The 16,690-nt window shown below is 41.7% G+C and overlaps 1 protein-coding gene across 1 annotated transcript in view; it reads left to right on the forward strand.

Moving 5' to 3' along the window:
• The first annotated feature begins 3,495 nt into the window (after window positions 1-3,495).
• LOC109465175 (laminin subunit alpha-2-like) overlaps window positions 3,496-16,690 on the forward strand; it is a 95,871-nt gene continuing 82,676 nt past the window's right edge. The window contains 2 exon segments of the mRNA XM_019762320.1: window positions 3,496-3,640; window positions 10,584-10,622. Coding sequence (XP_019617879.1) covers window positions 3,577-3,640; window positions 10,584-10,622 — 103 coding nt within the window. The 5' untranslated portion in view covers window positions 3,496-3,576.

A 16,690-nucleotide genomic window follows, 5' to 3' on the forward strand; every position in this document is an offset into this window, starting at 1 on the left:
CTGGCATCCCACACACGAACCTACCATGTAAGGTTAACATAGCCTCTACCAGGCTTCGGGAAGCGGCTGGACAAATAGAGAGATGCGGCAAAATGTACTCTCTAGCGGACCAACTCCCTCAGCATGCTATCTCTCTATTTGGCCAATTTCTACTCTTTCCGGCCGCCTCCCGAAGACTGGTAGAAGCTAAGGTTTTGTCCTAGGAAAATATGCTGTGTTCCCTGTTTCAGTCTTAGATAGGGTCTGTAGGTAGGGATGCTCTCTCTCTCTCTCTCTCTCTCTCTCTCTTTCTCTCTCTCTCTCTCCTCTACTCTCTCTCCTCTCTCTCTCTCCTCTCTCCCTAACTCTCTCGCCCTCTCCCTCTCTCCCTCTCTGAATCTCTCTCCCTCTCTCTCCCCCCTCTCTCTCGCTCGCTCTCTCGCTCTCTCGCTCTGTCTCTTATTCAGTCACATTACAATGACCAGCGGTGCGGGTGCCTTGATCGCGTCCACAAGACCCGACAGGTGAGCAGCAGGGAGGGAGACCTGGTGAACACCCCCTAGCGGTTCGCCTGGCATCCCACACACGAACCTACCATGTAAGGTTAAAGGCCTAGGGAAAATACGATGTGTTTATGGAGTGTTGGTGTCGAAAAAATTAGGGTCTGTAAGTAGGGACTCTCAAAGTGAGAAAGGAAAAAAAATGTTTCACCCGAATTATTCAATGCAAGAATGAAGGAAGGAAGGAACGAATGAATCAATGAATGCATGAATAAATAAATACAAAATGTGCTTACTAGTATCAAAAAATTTCAGAGGGTTTGAAATTAAGATGTCAGATCGAAAATTGTATGGCCTTGCCAGTCTAGTGGTCGACCCTCGTCGGTAGATTTTGCTGAGTCGGTCGGGAAACCAGAAACACAACATTTGTTATCCAGGCAGGGCCTATTAAACCAGATTCGAGATTGACGGAAACAGCTGCCAGCTTCCTTCCAATAAAACGGGATAAGATTAGGATGTCAGTCTAAACACGGGCGAAATATGCTGTAGTGTAGAGGTCAAAGGTGGAAGAACTAACTTCTCTCGTGACTGAGGAGAAGTGCAAGGTATCTAGCCTCTACCAGGCTTCAGAAGCGGCTGGAAATATACGTAGTAGAAATTGGCCAAATAAAACATACAGGGGAGTTGGTTCGCTAAAGAGGCAAACTACTTTTTAACGGACAAGCTCCCCTGGAAAGACTATTTGGCCAATTTCTAGTCTTTTCAGCCGCTTCCGAAGCCTGATAGAGGCTACTCTTTCCGCGTCTGAAGCCTGGTAGATGCTATGAAGTTACGCGGTCCGTGGCCATGTTGTAATGTCTGCAATGTCTTGAGCGGAAACCTGGGCGGAAGGTGGGCGGAAACGCGACTGCTCTCCGGCAAGAACAGGAAAGAGCAAGAGCAATATTGGTGATAAACTAAAAGTAAACAAAACGACTTTTCATACATACGGTCACAAACACGCGGACGTGCACGCGGACGTATAGAAACACCAGATTTGGTGACCACTGTCAGAAGGCAACAAAATTTATTTTTTCCCCAAAAAATCAGGCGAAAAACATGCGCGCGCTGATGTCATCCATAAAAATTACTTGCTGTGGCCTAAGTCTGTGTCTGGTCATGGTGGTAGGTCTACTATCCAAGCAGAGGTTTGGGTTTTGGCTTATTTTTGGCGTGTTTTTAGGCTAGCTTTTTTATCGGGGTTTATTTTTTTGCACTGAATTTTTTACGGCAACCCAATTTCAGTGCAAAAAAGACACCCCAATAAAAAACCTAGCCCAAAAAAACACGCCAAAAATAAGCCAAAAACCCAAACCTCTGCTTGGAGAGTATGTCTGGTTCAGCCTCTACCAGGCTTGGGGATGCGGTTGAAAGAGTAGAAATATAGAGAGATAAGCATGGCAAGGGAGTATGTCCGTTTAGAGAACATGGGGTGCGGCGAAATGTTCTCTCAACTTACAAACTCCCTTGCCATGCTTATCTCTCTATTTGGCCGATTTCGGCTCTTTCCAGCCTCCTCCCCAAGCCTGGTAGAGGCTATGTCTGGTTATCCTATCCCAATGATCCCCAATCTGACACACTACATGGGTGTCATGGCTCAGTGGCATCCTTGAAGAAATGCAAATTCTCAGGGAATCGAGAGACGCATTCAATCCGCCTGCCCTACTTTAGTATTAGTAAGGTAATTTGTCTGTTTGTTATCACGTATTGTCCCTTTCCGGCCCAGGTTACAGTGTTCGCTAATGAGCATGTCAATCTGCATAATCAGCGGGCATTGTTGCGTCCGCTTGTTGGGTTAACCCGGTCTTCTCTGTTTAAACTGCAAATAAGCCAGACGTTTTATACATCTGTGTGGAGTAGGGGCGGATTTAAAACAGGACGTGTGTTCAGGGTTTGGGATAATGACAAGTTTTTGACAAGTTTTTATTGCAAATTCATGCCCGAGGGCTAATTGCAGGAACTGAAGAAACATGGTATAAAAACAGATATTAATTAACATAAATACACATAACACACATAACACACATAAAACTACTGACAACTACTAAGAAACTACTAGTAAAAACTATACTGGGTTTGACTTCTTTTTTGAAGACAGAGGAAGACAAAGGATCCCACTTTTTCTGTAATTTGTGGGTTTTCGGATGTTAAGAGGAGAGTAGTTTTGAGGAGATAATGAGGCAAGTTTAAACTGTAATTTCGAACACATGACAAAATATTTTCGCCAATTGTACGCAAATCGAACCCTCTATGGCCGGCCAAGGACAATGTCCTGGCCAGTTACATTCCGTTTTACTTTTACTAACTTTAAGGTCGATTTCTACTATATATTCTATCTACTATCTGTAAAGGAGTCTGGTGGAGACTAAGCAAGGAGGTTAACTTTTATAAACAAGAATAAGGGAAAAAAACAGCGTCTCTCTATTTTTTTCTCATCTAATTATCCGTTGCAAAATTAGCCAAATTATTGGCCTCGACCCAAATAGACAGATATTAAACATGCCGTCAAAATGTACTCCTAAACGGACCAACTCCCCTGGCGTGTTATCTGTCTATTTTGCCAAATTCTACTGTACTCTTTCCAGCCGCTTCTGAAGCCCGGTACCAATATTCGTATCCTATCAAAAACAATGGATGTGTATTCCCACACGCGCGCGCCAAATTTTAGGGCAGACGTGGACGTGATACACACAACTAATCAAACACAAGGGCGCCTCGCCCCTTGCAAGATCAATTTACAACTCTCGGTCAGACCATACCACTTCAAAAGGGTATACTTGTATTTTCCATGCTTTCTAAAAAATCAAAATCCTGTGTAATAATATCCATTTTTATATGTTAAAAATATACGAATTCCTTTTATATAGAGTATATATTTTGTTTTTAAAATCTAAGATACAATATAGATATGAGAGGATATAGAAAAGAAAATTATACTTCCCTATTTAGAAGTGGTTGCTGCCATGTCCGGAGCACAAGGCGGCCTTATTCAGCGTGCACTCTCAGTTTGAGGTCTGAACCCGGCCCGGTTAGCCGGCCAAGTTTTATCACACACAAAATGAAAATGGTGCTACGAATATTACTGTGCACCACGTTACTGTGGGTCGCCACTTCAGCACAGGGTATGTATATTCTTCCTTTTTCATGTTTTTTTGTAAGTCTCTGAGATTTTGCTAAAGAAATGTCGCGTGTAGTGCTAGAAAAATGTGAAGAGGTCTTTTCGTTGATGCGCGCGCCGACATAGCCAAGTTTTGTTGTTCGCAAGTCAAGCTCGATAGAAAACTTCTGCTCGGCATGCTAGCTACGAATACTTTAGTACTTCAGGTACTTGAGTTTCCTTGCGTTTTGGGAGTAACCGACGTTTGTGGAAGTTTTACCCGTGCTTGTTACGAAACTAGCCTCTTTGCACACACCGAGAAAAAAAAAAAACTTGCAACATGGCGACGGCACTTCAAAACGCCATGAAATTCCCATTTCTCGGCTTTTCATTCTCGCTTTGTGCGTTTTTTGTGCCCCGACTTTATGCACAGCCCTGTTTAACAAGATGTCGCTTGCTAATAATTTACCGCCTTCACACATGTTTTCCATAAGAAAGTCGGACAAAAGTGCGAATCTCGCTAATGACTACGATGACCCCTTGCCCTGATGGTTTTGATTGAGTTAATTTTTGATAGAGCTCGGCCGCAAGCCTTGGTATTTTAGCCTCCGTAGCAGGCTTATAGAACTGGGGGTTTGGTGGTCTTCGGCTGTTTTCTGATTAGCCCAGTTCTAAAAAACGGGGGTAAATCAACCAGGCCGGCTATGTTGTCTATATGCAATCAGAAAATAGCACATAAAAGACCACGAAGACCCCCAAACCCCCAGTTTTTGGCATGTTATGGAGGCTACTGGTATGGCCTGTATTTCCTTTCCCTCCTTTGCCAAACACAACCGAACCCCACTTAGGAAATACTCAGACTGTCCCCCAGACGGATTCTGTATGCTTTCTGTCTAACTCTAAAAGCAAACTACAAAAGCAACCCTCTCGGAAGTTCCTGTCCTGAAAGAGAGGAGTGTTTTTCTCAGCATGTTCTCAGTCTCAGACTGTTGTATAATTTTGTGAAACTGATAACCTACACAGTTTGCACACTCTACCAGACTGTTATCATGCAACTGAAATGGAAACACGGTTTTGCCTTACCAGAAACAAGCTGGCTATTTTAAGGTCTCCCTTTCCATTTCTAGCTCTGTCTTGTTAGCCTACCATAATCATTTCTGTCCACGTAAACTGATTTTACTCAGTGTATTTTACTAAGCTAATTCCTAATCACCGTCCCAGCAGTATTTGCATTGGAGCCTATCTGAGGATTTTGGCTTGTTTTATAAATAAAGCAAGATGTCATCTGAAAATAGAGCCCAAAGGAGAGCTTGGTGGAGGGAGAAAGACTTCAGGGCATGTGGAGTATGCAGTAACAGTTCAGACCCGATCGACATCTGGTTTGAGCCAATAGGAAGGAAAGACTTGGCGTGGCAACATCGGGCAATCTCGTATCCAGAACCATGCCTGTGATCTTGTTCTATGCCTGAATGGGTTAGGGTTAGGATCAGACACGGGTCTGGATACTTTCCGCGTATCCAAGAACGTAGATTTGCCCCAGGCACAATTCTGGATACACTTGGACTATCCAGAACTGGATACAAGAGCCTAAACAGGCCTTGTTGATGTAACTTCCCACATAAAATGATTTACATATACACAAATAATTTAGGTTCGAAGTTAACTAGGCTAGAAGGCCAGTCATCTGATGTAGTCTTGTAGCTTGTCTGGTTGGTTGAATGCTTCTCAATCTCAATTCATTGTAGCTTTGATCCACAGGAATTACATCTAGGAAGCTGGTGTAATTGTGCACGTCTCCATATTACAAAGAGGCATCTCCATGGTGTTTGAAAGAAGAAACATTTCCAGTGTCTACCTTGCGATTTTAGCTTCCAAGTCTCAGACAGTCATTGCAGAAGTCCGGAAAGTAGGATAGAGAGGCTGTGTTTTCAAATTGCTTTTTCTGATAGCTTGGCTCCCTTGTGTCGCCAGCCAGCCACCAGAAATGGTGGCCTAGTCCTACTATCGCAAAAAAACAGCCCTTCTCTTGATCCAAAGCCAGCTATGTAGGCTTGTCAGGAATTACAGGGCGGGGGGAAAATCTGGCGAATCTGATGATAGGTTATGGTAGGTGGAAGGGAATGGCCGTGGGAAAACTGCCCATTTTTCCTGTAGGGGGGCTCCCTGATTGATACTTGAAGTAGATGTGTTAAACAGATGCGTGAGGGCCTAAAGAGTTCGCAAACGTTTGGGCTGACGAGATTTGTTTCCTTTGCCATTAGCACTTGCACCAGAAGAGCTTTGGGCTGTGTATTCTGATGATTCAAGTGCTTTGCAAATCGGTGCTGGAATATCGAATGATTGAATGAATGACGACCATTATTGCACATTTTTTGCCACACTGGGCTAAGTACAGGTCTCAACAAAACATGATGAACAGATACAAACAGAAAGAAACTTTCGTCAAAATACTTGAATTCAACCTCTCCTCGCTTTACAGTTATTGTAGAAATAAAGGAACAGATACTTTAAAAATAAGCTCTTGAGATTGAGATGTAGATTCTAAAGTTGTTGATGCTAATAAGCCATCTTTACAACAACCAAATTTGAGTGTTTGAACAGAGAAAGATCTCATCAACTTGTAGCTGTATTCTGATGATTTGAGTGCTTTGCAAATCAGTGCTTGAATATTAACAAATTAAAGCTCTTTTGAGGTGTAGAGTTGTTGATAGTGAGCCATCTTTACATTATTACAACAACCAAATTTGAGTGGTTATAAACAGTGAAAATTGGATCTCATCAACTTGTACCAACAAAAGGAGAGGCAGTCCTGCTTCATTACAATAAGCAAATGTCTGTATTGGTCTATTGCGGGTCTGTCCTTGCACATGAGAAGACCCTTTGTTAGCCCTTTCTCTGCTCATCAGCCCAGGTTGCCACTCAGGATCCGCCAGGCATCCAAATCACATTTGTTTGTCATCATCTGAAACAAAATCCGCTTCCCCAGCCAGCCTTGGTCTGCAGCTGCTGCTATCTGCCCACTCTCCAAGTCCAAGCAGAGGTCTACATGTAGGCTTTGGCTTATTTTGGGGCAGTTTTATACATTTATAAGGCTCTTTATGTACCGGTATCTTTTTTTTTTTTGCCAGCTAAATCGTGAAGTATTTCGATTCCACTGCCCTGCCATTTTCATATTCTTGACTTTAATCAGTCTTTTTGAGACTGACCGACAGATTTTTATACTGTTTTGCTAATTTGATACTGTCTTGTTGCTAGCCTCTACCAGGCTTCGGTGCAGCAAAATGTACTTTCTAGCGGACTAACTTTCCCAGCATGTTCTCTCTCTGTTGGGCCAATTTCTATAATCTCCAAGCAGATCTTTTGGTGGGGGTAAGACTGTATCAAATTGGCCAGTCTGTAACCATTTCCCCACCCAAGTCGGTGGCAGTAGCGACAAAAAAAAGGGCCATATATAAAAAGCAAACAATCTTCCACCATCAACCTCTGCTTGGAGAGTAAATTTCTGCTCTTTCCAGCTGCCTCCCGAAGCCTGGTAGAGGCTATCTTGTAGCCACCAAAAGATCTGCTTGGAGATTACTTCACACTTGTACTGTACTTTGGAGCAGTGTGCCAAGTTTGGACCATGTTTTACAAGCCTTGACACCTTCGCAGGGTGCTCCCGCTGTGCACAGACGACCGTGAGTGACACCTTGGGAAGGTGGTAGCCTGGGAGTGACAGGGAAAATTGACATTCTTCTAAAAGTCCCTCAGGAAGTGTCTGTTCCAGGGCTCTAGCCAGCACTGTTTTTTTTTTTTCATCAATTGCAAGAACTTTCTAGCCTGGGTGAACTTTGTGACGTGTGACTGAAAATTTTGGGCAACCTTGATGGGCAAAATTGACTAAAATGTTGGGAAAAAAATATAAAAACAGCCAAAGGACCACCAACCACCACTCTCAACACCATGATTTGCCTCTCGAAGTGCTGGAAATTTCATTTTTGAAGGCTTGAAAATCCAAACTTGGGAGGGGGGCGCTTGATCCAGTGATGAACCTGGGCTGACAAAAAAATTTCTAGAGCCCCAAGTGACAGGGAAAATTGACATTCCTCCAAAGTCCCTGAGGAAGTGTATGTTCCCTCTGTGTTTGAGTACAGAAGGCGAGGGCTAGCCTCCTTAGCAGGCTTATAGAACTGGGGTTTTGGTGGTCTTCGGCTGTTTTCTGATCAGCCCAGTTCTAAAAACGGGGGTAATTCAACCAGGCCGGCTATGTTGTCTATATGCAATCAGGAAATATCATGAAAGATCCCAAAGACCCCCGAAACCCCCAGTTTTTGGCATGCTATGGAGGCTAGCGAGGGCTGGCATATGGTTCATGTCTAGTTAGGATATCCGCCTATAGAGTTACCCGGTGGTATTCATGTAAAACAGCCTACGCAGGTATCTCTGCTTATTGGACTAAAGAGCTCAAACAAAGAACTGGATTTACTGGTAGATACAGTCTGGTACAGTTTCCAAAAGAGCTTGTTGGTACCAATTAGCTACAGCAAGAACCAATGAATAAAAAACAGGCCAAGTAACACAAACATGGTAACTGTAATAAGGATTTATAAATATTCACTTTATTAGTTTATATGATGACATATAAGTGGGCCTGCATGCCCTTTTTCGTAAGGCGTAATCAGGATTTTTAGTCTTCGTAATCCGTAGGCAGTCTCCCCAAAAAATCAACGCAATTAGTAATAGTACATTAGCCACAAAGCGTAAAGTCGTAATAAGCTCTGGGACTTAAACGTAATTCGTAATCGGCGACGAAAATTTTGCGTAATTCGTAATCACTACGTAATCACATGCAGGCCCTCATACACTTCGTAATGTAGAACATTTTCCACACATTTTACAGTTCTGAAACTCCTGTATACCACCAATAGCCTTGTATCCAAACCCGTTCTCTTTCGTATTTGCACAGAGGACAAAAGAGAGTCTGCACCTAAAATAGGTTTGGAAACCAGGCTAAGAAAGGAAAGGTCAGTGATTTTTGAACCCAAGTCCTTATAACAACAAGAGTCTAGTAAAAGGTTTTTGAAAAAAAAACTTTGAAATGTAGAACAAATTTAGGGTTTTCAAACTCCTTGACACCTTGCTCAAATCGATACGGCGACAAATTCAACAGAAAGATCAGTGATTTTGTCAATTTTTTAATCCTTACTACAACACCAGCCAAGTAAAAAGTTTTTTGAACATTTTCAACATAGTTCAACAAGTGTTCAACACAGGTTATGCAACCCTCTCAGCGCATTCAAAGGCAATGTAGAAAGCCAAGTTCAGTTAATTTTGAACCCAAGACCTTACTTTAAGTTACAACACAGTCAAATACCAGCAGTAAAAATGTTTTTTGAACATTTTCTACATACTACTACTACTACTATTACTACTACTAGTAGAAGTTCATTGAATGTTCAATACAAGTTTTGCCAGTCTCTAAACTCATTCAAACTTTAATCAAAGGCCTAGAAACAGGCCTTGTTGATTTTGCTCCCAAGTTCTTACAACAACACCAGCCACACTAAAGTAAAAAGGGTTTCCAGCTCAGGTGCGCCCGAGTGTGTGGGCCAGGAAATGAGGTGTCAGGTGTGAGCCGGGCCAGAAGGTGAACCTCAATACTCGGAATGTTTGTTCTGTATCAGGTTCGAACACGACGTCTGTTGCCTCTTGTATTATGTCTGGAACAGGGTACAGCAAGGGGCTAAGGGGTCAGATTGACTGTGGATACAGGGCTAGAAATTCATTTCTGGGGACCTAAAAAAATTTAGGTGCACCAAGAATTTTTTGGGTGCACCATTATAGAACAAAACCTAATTACAGATCTTACTGCTCCTCTTCTAAGCTTGAATCTGAAACCAGATATTCTTAGATGCCAAGAATATCCGGTCTACTACCATACATTTGAGATGTACAAAAATACCCACAGAAATATTTCGGCGCACCATTGCACCCACAGAAACAAAAATGAGCTTCAATTTTGAGTGCACTAACTAGTAAGTAAGGTGCACATGCACCCAGTATTTCCAGCCCTACTGTGGATATCTCAGTACATACACAGCTGGACGTGTTTATGTGCCAGGGAGAAGATTTGAAAGGCCCTACCAGTCTTTAGCGGTGAGATTTATTTGTGCTGGGCATGTCACCTAGCTGGCCCCAAGTTGTAAGCCTTGTTATATAAACACGGAGTAAATTCCCATAACATTGTCAAACAGGCGATTGTGTGCAGTTTGGTCAAATGAGGGGCGGGGTTAAGTTAGTTCACTGTATACTGGCAATAATGACTGGATACTAGTATGTGAAAAACTATACATTGTACCAGTCAACCTGTGCGATACCCACCCATGCACCAAAGTAGCAGTTACTCCAGCAACTGGATAGATTTTAAAAGTTGCTTGAGTAACTTTGTGTGCTGTTTGGTCAAATGAGGGGCAGGGTGAAGTTAGTTCACTGTATACTGGCAATAATCACAGAATACATGCACTACAAGGATGTGAAACATTGTACACTGTACCACTGTCCAGTCTCCTAGCCGTACGATACACATCAGTGCTTGAAGTTGTTTGAATAACTGTAAAATTGAACTCTAGTACATGTATCTTAAAAGTTTTTTCCTGGATATCTAAGTTACTCTAACCTTCATCGACATACCCACCATGGGCTCATTATTCATTACTCAAATAGTCAAAGTGAGAATTACACTTTTTCTAATTTTTCATGGAAAACGTGTGATGGCGATAAAGTTATGAACAAGCGACATCTTTTTAATAGGGCCTGGTTGCTGTTTCAGTAAAAGAGATAATGTGTATGGCCCAGAACATGATTTGTATATCAGGATCATGTACTATTTTTTTATTTATTATGAGTTGACATTGTTGTTGATGGTCTCGACATCAAGATATTGTTTAACAATTTGATTTTTTTACTAACTCGATTTCTTCTTCTTTCAGGAACCTTCAGCTTGGAAGGGGCAGTAGATGAAAATGGAGGTAAGCAAAGTTGTATTTCACACTGAAGCATGCATGTATGTCCTCCTTTGTTACTTCTGGGTACTCTCCAAGCAGAGGTTGATGGTGGAAGATCGTTTGCTTTTTATATATGGCCCCTTTTTTTGTCGCTACCACCACCAACATTTAGCCTGGGTACCATCCTACTTGTATAACGGGGCTCCCATACTCGCTTCCCTAAGAAGTACTTCTTAGGGAAGCGAGTGTGGGAGCCCCGGCATACAAGTAGGATGGTACCCAGGCTAACCAACATTTGGGTGGGGAAATGGTTACAGACTGGCCAATTTGATACCGTCTTACCCCCACCAAATGATCTGCTTGGAGATTAACTTCTGGGTACTGAAATGAAGTATTAGTTTGGGTATCTGAGTGGGTTTATCTGTCCAGAGTAGGTTGACACTGTTGACAGCACATGGGTGGTTGAAGAATGAGAGAAGGTCAAAGGTCTTAGAATCTGGAGCCAGTATAGGAGCAGAGGATTGCATACTTTCCAGACATTTGAAATCTCCAATTTCTTTTTTGACTGCCTAGTGAGATTTCCAACTAGTCTTTTGATTACATGTGTATACATGTACATCATAGCACATGCAAATGATCCAATGAAAACACAAGAGACTTCTGTGTTCCCATGGCTTGAAATGACGAAAAGTCTAGTTTAACTGCCTAAGTAAGAGTTTAGTATTTGTCTAAGGTCAGTTTGACATCAATGTTCTAGGAAGCAAAGTTTGAACCCTTATGTCGTGTGTTAGGCTCCTAAGCTGTCTTTCAACCAGTGTAGAGGTGTTTCTTTCTAGGGAAAACAAGAGAACCATGGAAGGAAGATTTCAAATGATCCATACGATCATTGGCTTGATACCTTCCATTGTAGTCAGCTGTTTGAAGTGTATAGTGTTTCTCTGTTCTTGTTAGATCTGTCTAGTGTTACTTAGTATGGTAAACACTATGTCGTGTGGACCACCCTGATACTAGTGATAGAGTAGTGACTGTATCATATCCCTCACTGGTTCTTACAGATAGCTGTAATGATACCTCTATGTTCACAGTAGCAAAAGTTCACGGTCTGAGGAAAATGGACATGTTCATGGAACTATATATTCAGGGTGGCGACAGGTGCAGGAAAAAGAAAGTCCAGGAACTATTTGTTAACTGTAATGATAAGTTCACTGTACAGAAGCGACAGTGAAAACAGTGAACATAACAGTACAGTGAAAAAATCAGGAATTACAGTACTTGATGGGGGTATGTTTTGCTGATTTGCATTGTCATAGCTTTTTCTAACACCATAGCCATACCAGTGTTGCTTTTGCAAAGAAATCATAACACTAACAGGAAAACCTAAAAAGGCACAAAACATTTCTCACAACATCTGCTTGGTTCAATGGCCGACACAGCCCAAACTTGGTCCGTTGATGAAGCACCCCCTATTGGTCACTTAGCATTATTGCAAGCCAAAATTTTTAGACCTGAAAGAATGGGAAGTGGAGATGTGGGTGTATCATACTTGTATTGTTGGAAGTAGTACAGTTAGTAGCTTCCTGGTGGAAAGTAACCTTTCAATAGAGGCTTTTATTACCTAGATACTGTATAGTCCGTTTCTGAGCACATAATCTTGCAAGGTTTGTCAGGAAGAACATGTAGTGCATTAGAAGTGTTTATTGACCAAGATAAAGTAGAAATTTACAAAATCAGGTAACCTTCAGCCTTTTTTTTATATTCTGGTAATCAACAATTATGGTCTGTAACTATGAGTTATGTTATGAATATCAAAACTGCTAAAAATAAAGCAATCTACAGTACTCGGACTGACATTCCAGACAACCATATTTGGCGAGTAGATGTAATTTGTTTTAGTTGGGGTAATGTTACAGTCTGTTCATGCTATACTGGTACTGTAATTCTTTAAATGTTGGTTTCATTTTAACATTTTTTTGCGGTGACCTCTTCAAACAAAACTATAACACATCTTATGCAATAAGATATGTGTTTGTGGTCTGATTGTTTTGCAAAAAGTATTTTTACTCCAAACTTCAAACACAGCCAAAAATCTCTGTTTCCCTCCTTCACCGACATAAAACCAGCGCAAAGTAAATGCATTAATTTTACAGTATTGTATTCTTTAGCTGAAGGCATCTGCCCAACCCTTTACCCCTACTAGTTTTAGTGGGTGGGTATGCAAAGGGGCTGTGGGTGAAGTCAATACTATTACCTCCCCACCTTAGACGGACCGCTCTAATTCAATGTAAATTGTAATTGCCTCAATTTGCGTAGCGCGTATTCGCCGTTTTAATTCTACATAATGCATTTTAGCCACTTGGAACTTATCGTAAAGCGTAATTGAGTCAGGTTTCCGAATTCAGCATAGAGCGTTGTCGGGACCCCCCCATGCAGGCCCCCTTAGAACTATGGACCCTATCTCTCCTCACCCCAAGGAAACCCTCCCCCCTACCAGAAGAATGTGACAATGTTTCACAGTGTGTACACTGGCAGGCTGAGCAGAGGTCTGGTAGTATTCTCCCTGAAAATTGTGAAACTCACAACCCTGTTTCTCTATCTCTTACTCATTGAAGGACAGAGTTATTTTCCCTTTGTTATACTTACAGCCATATTTTCATTTTTTACGAAGGTTCTCCAATGTAAACACCCCTACGCTGGTTGAAAGACAGTGTAGGGGGCTAAATCACAGTGTAGGGGGTTCAAATTATAGCCCCTAGGCTAAGACGCCTAGAAGTTAGAAGGGGGCCCGCAAGCCCTTTTGTCTAGAGCGCAATCGGCTGTTTTTAATTCTACGTAGAGCGTAGACGGATCACTCTACGAGTAATTCAACGTAAAGTGTAATTGGCTCATTTTGCGTAGAGTATTATATATTCGCCGTTATAATTCGACGTAATGCGTTGTAGCCACTTGGAATTTATCGTAAAGCGCAATCGAGAGGTTTCCGAATTCAGCATAGAGCGTTGTCGGGACCCCCCATGCAGGCCCCCTTAGAACTATGGACCCTATCTCTCCCTACCCCAAGGATACCCTCCCCCCTACCAGAAGAATGTGACCCTGTGTTACTGTGTGTACACAGAGCCAGGGCTGAGCAGAGACAGCTGGAGGGCTCCTCTTTCAAAGTTTACTTTGCTGCATTCTTCTGGTCAGGGCAACAAGGCAGCCCACCACTTCCCACAGTTAACTTAAAGGCATCCAATGCGATTTCAGGGCAGCAAAACTGGAAATATTCTGAATAAGGCAATCTTTGCGATATTGACACATACTGCTTCACATTACTCATTAGCACATTTGAGTCAGTATTTCATACTTTTGGCTTTTAAAACAGCAGAAACAAGCCCCAAGAGGAGTCTTTTATTTTCTGGGTGGCAAAACTGGAAATATTCTGAATAAGGCAATCTTTGTGATATTGACACATACTGCTTCACATTAGCACACTTGAGTCAGTATTTCATACTTCCAGCTTTTAAAACTGCAGAAACAAGCCCCAAGAGGAGTCTTATTTTCTGGGTGGTATCCTAAGTAAAAATTAGCCCAGGGCCCTTCCAGTAACCATTTTCCGTCACGATTTTGCTCCATGAGCGTCAATATATATTGGGATTGATTTGTTTCAATGTAGATAAATGACTAGAATATTGGCTTTGAAAAATCTGGTTTTCAAGCCCTAAAAACTGCACTGGATGCCTTTAAATAAAACACAAATGGCTCTTCTTATTCTATCACTACCTTTCCATTTATACGTGTGTTTTAAGAAGTAAAGAACAAAGTTCATATTGGGTAGCCCAGTTGCCAATGCTTCAACTTCACAGCAGAACCCTATAATTACTAAACAATGCTTGAAACTTTGAACCTGTTGCTATTTTTGTATTCAAAGATCTTTCAGAACTTAAGCACTGTATCAGTGCATGTGATTTAGAAAAGCATGTGATACTAGAAAATTGCTGTAGTCTCTAGAAATGGGATCTACCTTTTTTTTTCTCACCTGGATTTTCATTGAACCTTGCTGTACAGTAGCATACCTGTCACCTGATCTCTGATCCGTTTTCCAGCTAATACCTCCAGCCTGAAACACTGGGCCTGTGTAACCCAAACCCCTCACAATAAAGCAAAGACGCTCTCTCTGTCATCGTCCCATTTGTTTTCCAAATCCTTGTTGGGTTTGTTAATGTGTGACCCCCCAAACAGTGGCAGGCACCACCACCGAAAGCAAAAATATATGTAAAGCAAAGGATATACTAGTAGAAAGCCGTCCAATTAGAGCCATGCAGTCTCCCTCCATGCCCCCATGTGTAATTGAAAGCATATTTTACCTGTAAACATCAGAGCCACACAGGCCCACAGCTACCAGCCAACCCGAACCCTGTGTGTACAAAACCATTACAGGGACGCGTTTGTTTGCCCCTGCATTTATCGAGTTAAATCAGGGCGAGGAGGGGCTTTTTTTTTTCTTCTCTCTCGCCTCGGTGACCGGTTTGCGGTCAAGCACACACCACTAGGGGAGTCCTCTACTACTTCTCGTGAGGGCAGGCCAAGATGGCAGTGGTGACGGGAGCGGCGTTAGCCAATCTGACAAGTAAGGAACGAAGGGTCTTGACTGTGATGTTTGAACAGTGCAGGTTATCTGGGGATAGTGTTAGTGTTTAACGTGGTGTACAATCTTTGGTTTGGCCTGGTTTTCTTTTTTTTGTGCTGGGTAATTGTATACCTTGCTGTGAACCACGTAAAGCTTAAGTGTGGTGTGAGTAAACCTTAGTTTAAGACATTAGATTTGTGTTTCTAGTCAGGAACTCAGTTGAACAGTAGCATAATATGACCTGTACTTTTTGTGTTATTTACATGTAGATGTATGTTATTAGACTTGAAAGTCACAAGATATAATAACTAGTACGTTGCTATGAACCAAGTAAAGGTTAAATGTGGTGTGAGTAAACCTTAGTTAAGACACTACATTTGTGATTCTAGTCAGGAACTCAGTTGAACAGTAGCATAATATAACCTGTACAATTATACTTTTGTGTTACTCGGATGCAAGTTATTAGACAAGGTATAACTAGTGACTACTACAACAAAATATTACTAGGTGAGGTCAGACTGTCTACTACAAATGCCATTGCAATGCTTCAGAGAGATACACAGATTTGAGTCTGATGGTTTTTATGAATATTTGCAGCTATTTTACATTATTTCCAATCAATCAAAAAGCCAATGTTATGATGTGTTTGGTTTTTATCTACATGTATGAATGTCTTCATGTTTTTTTTTTCTGAGGAATAAGGGTTTCCTAGTGTGAAAGATTGAAGTGGTCAAAAAGGTTGGGAGAAAAGTCTTTCCAGCTATTTTAGCTATTTGCAGCTATTTTGGTTTTACATTATTTTTAATCAATCAAAATTCAAAACTCTGCCATGTTATATAATACATGCATTTGGTTTTTATCTATGAATGTGTTCAGTTGGAAATTTGTTTCTTTTTTTTTTTTCTGAGGAATAGAGGGGTTTCTTAATCTTAGTGTGAAAGATTGACGTGGTCAAAAAAGGTCGGGAGAAATGTCTTTCCAGACCAGACTGTTTTGATGTTTATATTGTACTTCAAGTGGATGTATCATGGTCACTCTGTAGGTGGTCACTCTAGACCCTTCACTATGGTTTCTAGGATATAGTGTAGGGTCAAGGCAACTTAAGCTTATGGGGTTGAAGAACTGGGACGTACATGTACAAGGAAAATAATAGTTTGACTCTTGGGCTTTCTTTCTTGATGTTACGATATCTAGCATGCAAATTTTAATGCAATTTTGGATCTGAGTTCTTCAATTTTCGATCTACAATGGCAGCAAAGTGTCTGGAGCTTTGTAACACTAGAGAGAAGTTTTTGAGTGCGTATTTGTTGCACAACTGTGCCGGGAGGGATGCCAAAACAGAGAGGTTTTTGTATGAAGTTCATGCTCTCATTCAGACCTCCCCTCCCCCTCTGTGGTCACCACATTCTTTTGATACATTCCACGTCTCAACTCCAAGGCAAAGCCTTCATCTACAGTCACTACGATGCTGTGCGTGTGAAGCTTG

Source organism: Branchiostoma belcheri, unplaced genomic scaffold (assembly GCF_001625305.1).
Source record: "Branchiostoma belcheri isolate BF01 breed outbred unplaced genomic scaffold, Haploidv18h27 scaffold15, whole genome shotgun sequence".
NCBI classification, from domain to species: domain Eukaryota; kingdom Metazoa; phylum Chordata; class Leptocardii; order Amphioxiformes; family Branchiostomatidae; genus Branchiostoma; species Branchiostoma belcheri.